Raw genomic sequence first — 7,039 nt, forward strand, 5'->3', positions numbered from 1 at the left:
TATCCATTCCGATGCGCAACACTTGCTATGAGTTATTTATATATATATATAAACAAGCAGGAGTGCTGCAGCAGGCGCTGATAGACTATGAAATACCCTGTGTTGCTTTGGGCTTCTTGTTTTGATATTATGTTTTTATATTGAAATTGTACTAAATAAATTTGAGTATGTAAACGTATTAGTAAAAAACTTTGCAATATTCATATAATATTTCATAATTCATATATTTCATATAGTTTCAATATACACATTTGCTGTGGGCATTTACAAGGTATATTAAATGCTCAAGCATTCAGAACGCATTAGCGTGAATGTTCATAACTGTCGTTCTCTGCAAGAATGTATGTGTTAGTGTGCGTGTGTGTGTGTGAATATGGGTAGGTGAATTCATCTGGCAGCCACTACGACTCGGACGGTGCCTCCGACTCTGACTCTGGCTCCGGCTCGGACGCCGGCTCTAAACTGTGCCTGTCTCTAATGCGTTGCGTACCTCAAGGCTCTGTTGGCGTAGCTCGCTAACGGTAACGGCCGCCATTTTAAACTCGTTTCGCATGCAGCAGTTTTTGCATTCTTATTTCATGCCCAACGTGAAAATGCCGCATGCTATAATGAAATGAAATGTAATTTGCATTTAAACACACACACACACACACACCCACACAGCCACCCACCCACACACATAAACGGCAGAAAAAAATGTTGAAAGGCATGCAGGACTCGTTGGGCTGGAGGGGCTGTTGGACGTGCGTGTCAGGCGGCGCATTTACATTTACACCGCTGAGCCTGAACCTGAGCCCAGGCCCAAGCCCAAGCCCGAGCCGGAGCCGGAGCCGGAGCCCACATGCATTTCATTTCATTAAAATTGCAAAAATACATTTAAACTGAAGTTGGTTACATTTTTTCTTTACATTTTTCACCCTTCGCCCATTGAGAAGCCAAAAGGGGTATAAGCAAGCGGTGCATGTGTTTGTGCCCGTGCCCAGCCTTGACTTGTGATATACAAATATAAAATCAGCGCACGGTAAATGGGCAATCTCTTGCATAATGAATGCGCAAGTTAATTAAAATTACAAAATTAATTAAAGGTGGGTATCTCCTAGCCGCACATAGCCAGCCGCAACCTTTTGGGTTTAGTTTCTGTTTTTGTAGCTGTGATCTTTACTTCTTTTTCATCATATTGACAGTTACAGTATTTGGTTTTTCATATTTTTTTCACTATGTTTTTTTGTGTACGTAACTTTCGTTTAATTAAGTTTTTATACGGAATATTTATGTGAAAATTTGTAGAGCTATGCGCTCAATGAAAATTCTGAGAAGAAAATGGAGAGTACGTATGGAATTTCCGATGAGCAACGAGCGTAATATTATTTAATTTTAATTACAAGCTGTTTGTAAATTTTAAATTTATATATTATTTTTTTATTTTTATTTTTTTCAATAAACATAAATGTGATTATACATTAATGTTAAAAAATATTGAAAAGTAATGGGTATTCGGAAAGTCGTCCTTGTTGTATTTATTTGCATATCATGTGTAGCCATAAAAAAGTTATTTTTAGCTAACGTTTTGTTGTTTCTTTAGCAATAGTCGTGACAATTTAGAATTTCATATTTTTTATTTTTATTTATTTTTTTTTTTTTTTTGCTGAAGTACGGTTGGTAGCTCTTAAAATGTGTATTGATTGGAACAATATAGTTATATTTATTTTGGATGGAATGTGTTCGCTGCACTCTACAATATGTTGTGCCATTTCAGAGATTCCGAAATCCCTTAATATAGTAAACTTTAAGATACTCTATATCAGATTTAATATAATATATATAATATAATTATCTATATGAATTTATTTAAATATATTTATTTATATGCATACATATAATATAGGTATATATATCTATTCCTAAGCCTATATATTTATTTTGTAGTGTAATATTCGGCTGTATAAACTTGGACTTGTTTTCCCTTGCCATTAAAGTGCAAACTATTATTTTTTAACGAACTAACGAACTCGGTTGATTGAACACCAGCAAAGCGTAAAACTGGCCGATGACATGGACAACAAGTAAAAGGATATACATATTTGTATATACATATATATTTACATTTACCATATAAATGGATTACGAGACGAGGTTTCGTGAATATTGCGGATAGCTCTAAAAATATTTGTCTTTTATTTGAACAAAAATGAAAAGCGAAGCTGCAGTAATTCGATTTGATGCCAAACAGAACACAAATAGTTGATGGTTTTTTAAGCCATCTGTAGGTCATAAATTCAGTTTGTGTAAATATTTGATTGTTTTATATATTGAGTTTGATTGATGTGGGAGCTGCTGTCGCCGGTCGACTCTAACCAATTAGGCGCACTTGTGAGAGCGTAATTGAATTATGTTTTCGGTCGGATCTTAATTTGTGATAATAGCCACTCCAGCCGTGACAGAAGAGGCTTGCCATCGCATCAGAGTAGTGCATGCGTATTAAATTGTTGAAATTACAAATGCTGAGCGCAATCGTGCTACCTGTCCAATGGAAATCGATAACTCACCTGTGGCCACCCGCACGTTCATATGCACAATTTAGACAATTATCGCTGTCGTCGATGAACAATGAATGACCTTCTTTGCTGCGTATTGAATAGCCAGCATTTCCTTTATATTCACCCAGCGAACGTAGCATTTAATCTTTGCTCCAGCTGTTTATTTGACAGCTATCGTAGTGAGCATAACGAATGTTTCCCTCAAGGTCATTCAGTTCTATGCAGAGCTCATGAGGTCGTTGGTTTGTTAACATGTGCAGCTCTTGAAGACCTATGAAAAAATAAACTCTGAAGTGGTTTTTTGTTTTGTATATCCTGAATCAATTAAAAATGGGGTATACGGGGTATAATGGTATAATGGTTTCGTTTTATTAATAATGTTTATGGAAGCCATACGAGGTACTCCATTAACCTCTTTATGAGCTTATGACTACACAGAGTAGTTAAGACTAAAGTCAGAAAATGTATCGAGCGGTCATTTGTCTTTGATTTGGCTTAATTTTTGTTTCTATTCGGCACAATTTTTTTCCTCAACTTATATAAATACAGCAAAATGAAGAAAATTTGATCTAAAGCAAAGCGATTTTATGATTTGTAATTCATTTACTATAACATTATAATATATAAAACGATATTATATGAATTGAAAATAGTGCCAAATATTCTGCTACATTATATAAGCTGAGCTCTCAAACTGTCTTAGCCCAAACACAAACCAGTTGGCTTATTTGGTCAACAACTTTAAGCGAAGCTCATAGCAGCTACAGCTTTGGAGTTGACTGTATTGCATACCTTATGGCTCATTAATTAATAATGAATAAATCGGGAGTGATGTGAGTTGGTATAACGTATAATTCAATTAAAATAAAATAAACTGTAAAGTGTCTAAATATATACCGTGGAATTCGGCTATAACGACACTCAAGGGACCGTCGTTATACCCGGAAGTCGTTACAACCGTATATGTTTGCTTAAAAGTTTGTCTGGGAATCAGAATTTTCGTCGCTATAACCGTACAGAAGCTTTAAGCGGAGTCTTTATAAGCGGATTCTACTGCAAAAGCAAATGTATAAGTAAAGAAATGTTGGATAGAAGAAGTTCCATATATGTGCGGAAGTGTGTTGTTTCATACTGAACTCAAACTAGCTGGCAGATATTCTAAAAAAAAAAATTAATTTGGCTATCACAAACTTCAGATTTTGAGTTCTGTTTTGGTCACAAGTACATCCAAAGTAATGGATCGCAATAAAATCATCGAGAATTTACATTTATAAATTTGCGAATCAAGTGCCAGCAAATTATGCATAAATGTTATAAATTAACGCTGGCATTGCTTTTTACATGTCTGGTATTTTACATATGACATTGTCGCCATATGAAGAAGATGCCCACATTACATGTCCCAGCCGTATATATGAATAAAATATTGATGTAGAATAGAGATAATTATGTGAACTGAATAGAAAGCAAAGTATTTTCAATTATCTATAAACGTTCTGTGACAATTGTAGAGCTGAGATTCTAAGATTATGGAAATATAAATGAAATATTAAAACGCAAAATACTCCTTAAAATTGTTCACAAAAATAAATAAAGAATATTCAAGTTTCCTTTAATAACTTCACTTATGTATTGTTGAAATGTTTATTTTACAAAACAAAATTCACAACTTAAACATAAATAAAGATCCACATCATTATTATCGAAGGTTTTTTTTTCAGCTTTCATCCAACATATACAAACTAAATTTGTTTAGGCCACTAAATAGCAAGTGTTTCGCGTTCTAGTTACGATGATACATTAATAGTGTGCCGCATAGGGACTAGTGTAGTGTCCATAGTGTCCTGCGTCGTACTGTGGCACATATTCGTATTGGGCCTGGTTGTAGTAGCTGCCGTCGTCGTAGTCGTAGTGGATGGGCGCAGCAGCGGGCGCGTATTGCTTGGTGACTGTAAAAAATAAAAGATATTATAAATATACCTACATATATATGTAATATGAAGCGAAAATAGCTACACTTAACGTTTGTATACAAAATGATTTGGCAGAAAAAGTAAAGCCATGCTCAGCAGCAGCAGCTGTTTGGCTCTTTAAATTTTTGCAGTTGCTGATCAAATTTGTATTTCAAACTAGTTCAGTTCAGCTGACGAAATAATTTCTCGGTTTGTCACGAATTCGTAGGCACCAAAGTCAATTGGTCACAGGTGTTGTTGTTGTTGTTTGTTGCCAGCTGAATTTCCTTTCAGGTATTTTGCATCCAACAGCCGAGGTTCGTTGCCTAAGTCTTTTGTGTTTTGCCAAAAGTCTTTTGCTTTTGTGTGCGAGTGCGCCCCGTATGATTCTTAAATATGAAAATGGCAGCCACAATCAAAATAATTTTCACATGCAGTCACAACAATAAAACCAACAACAACAACAATTCCCACGAGAATTCGCATTACGACATTGAGAAAAGATGTAGGCTTTTGGCTTGCAAATGAAAATGAAATGCTGAACATAATTTCCCGTACAACTCTTACACCTGCGCCCAAAGATGATGCGCTACTGTTTCTGCTGCTGCCACTGCCGCTGCTGCTGCTGCCGCTGCTGTTGCATCTGACATAATTAGTGTGGGAATATTGCGGAGAATATGAGAGCAAAACCGCAGCTAATCTCTTGATCAGAGTTGAGGAAAACGTACTCTCATGACATAATTAACATAAGGTGCAGGGGCGTGGCAGCTGTTGTTGCATTAGTCAACTAAATGCAGGTTTTGTAAATTAACATACATTTCACGATGCGATGATTCAGTTTACATGCCCCAACGCACACGCTCTCCAAACTAATTGCGAATGCGAAGTGAACTAAAGCGTTTTTAATAATAATTTTTCAAATATATATATGGTTATAGATGGTTAGATGTGTGTTATGTGTGTATGCATTGGTATATGTGATGAGAAACTGATTCAGTAGGCTGCATAATAATCGACATCGGTAATAGCCTCCGCATCAGCGTTGTCATCATAGACGTCTGGGCGTAATTTGCGATATTGATTGTTAAAATAGTTGGCGTGACGCCTGAACAGCTTGAGCATGCGATACGTGTTCATGCCTAGAAGACCAAAAGAGCAGCAAATCAGTGTGCAGAATGCGTCGACTGATGCATAGAGAGTGCTACCACAACAACAACCACAACAACAACAACAACTAACTGGATGTGCGTCTGAGGAACTATCCATAAGCCTGTACAACCGTTACGACTACGATGCTATAGATATAGGGATAGTTTGATGTCCGACTCGCACTTACCATAGGGCGCTGGCGAGGCGGCGACGATCACCGGCGCAGCCACTGGAGCCACATGTGGTTGGTAGTGGCTCAGAATCGGCTTGTGCGCCACAATGGGCTTGGTGACTAGCGCCTGGGCGTGCACAGTGGGTCCAGATTTGGTGACAACCGCGTTGAAGCCATGAATCGAGTCAGCTGTGTAGTCCACGGTGCGAATGGAGCCATCGGGCTCAACCAGAGAGTATTGACCTAAGGCAGAGAGATAGACGATGGCGATATGTTATGTGTGTTTGTGGGATGTATATATGTGTAGGTGTGTGTGTGTGTGTGAATTTACGGAGTGTAACTTACCCTTGACAACATCGCCATCGCGCGTCTCATGCTGTGACTTGACATCGCCTGTGCTGTGATCAGCAACGCCATAGTTAAAGGAATATTTGGGATGGTCCTGTAAAGTACATAAAATAATGTAAAATATTTATAAGCAAAATTTAAAATTTATATTTTTAAATTTAATATTCCAGACTTAGATTTTATATTTGATATTATTTATTACTAATTGAATTTATATAATATAATTTGAATAAAATCTAACTCTGGAATATACATAATATTCAAAAAATAAATATTTTTAGGTTCATTATTCATGATAGGAAATATTTAATTTGATTTTTTAACATTAAACTTTAACAAGTCTTATACAAATGCCATATGTACTTTTTGTAGCATAAATATTATATTATATTCGAATTTTTTTAACTATATTATGCATGTATATTCAATTAATTTAGTTTTCAAATTTTTCCACTGAACGATAGTGTCGATACAGCCCATAACTTTTTTAGTCTCTCACACACGGTTTCCATATCTAACACAAAAACACATAAATCTCGAACTCACATAGTAATCCACAGCATATCCAGGACGCGCCACGGCTACGCTGGCGAACAGAGCCAGGGAGAGGATAACAAAGCACACGAAATTTGCCATTTTCTGGAGATTTTTTGATATCGTATTGTCGATTGCGAATTCGTTTCGATAACTGGCTAAAAGTAAACAGACACAAAACGTTGATTTAGCGTAAGCACTTCACAGAGATCCTGAGATTTGAGGATTTACTTTTGGTACTGCAACGGCAACAGATACAAACAACGCCAAGTTCACCGGAATACTGTGGCTATTCTAGAGTCAAGTTGCCATTTAAATAAGCGCAAGAGCAGCGACGCAGCTGCGCA

At 36.6% G+C, this 7,039-nt stretch overlaps 1 protein-coding gene across 2 annotated transcripts; it reads right to left on the reverse strand.

The window, feature by feature from the left end:
• Positions 1–4,143: 4,143 nt before the first annotated feature.
• On the reverse strand, positions 4,144–7,039 carry Cpr62Bb (Cuticular protein 62Bb). 2 transcript variants are annotated; one of them, XM_018102789.3, is made up of 5 exons: positions 6,924–7,039; positions 6,705–6,850; positions 6,156–6,252; positions 5,826–6,053; positions 4,144–4,486 (listed from the first exon to the last, which is right to left on the reverse strand). In XM_018102789.3, exons 2-5 carry the CDS (start codon positions 6,792–6,794, stop codon positions 4,338–4,340), a joined length of 564 nt encoding a protein of 187 aa, XP_017958278.3. In that variant the 5' UTR covers positions 6,795–6,850; positions 6,924–7,039; the 3' UTR covers positions 4,144–4,337. The 2 variants fall into 2 exon arrangements, with proteins under 2 accessions (XP_017958278.3, XP_089116309.1); XM_089260183.1 differs by having other exon boundaries at positions 6,705–6,846; positions 6,924–6,995.

Source organism: Drosophila navojoa, chromosome 4 (genome assembly GCF_054131105.1).
Source record: "Drosophila navojoa isolate 15081-1374.11 chromosome 4, UAZ_NAV_1.0, whole genome shotgun sequence".
Lineage (NCBI taxonomy): Eukaryota > Metazoa > Arthropoda > Insecta > Diptera > Drosophilidae > Drosophila > Drosophila navojoa.

Bases quoted from the DNA above. Each gene is read 5' to 3' on its own strand.
- Cpr62Bb (XM_018102789.3), bottom strand. From the start codon at position 6,794: ATGGCAAATTTCGTGTGCTTTGTTATCCTCTCCCTGGCTCTGTTCGCC. The intron at 6,054-6,155 runs GTAAGTTACACT...TCTCTGCCTTAG, and splicing joins CGATGGCGATGTTGTCAAGG to GTCAATACTCTCTGGTTGAG. The intron at 4,487-5,825 runs GTAAGTGCGAGT...TATTTTTTACAG, and splicing joins CGCCTCGCCAGCGCCCTATG to TCACCAAGCAATACGCGCCC.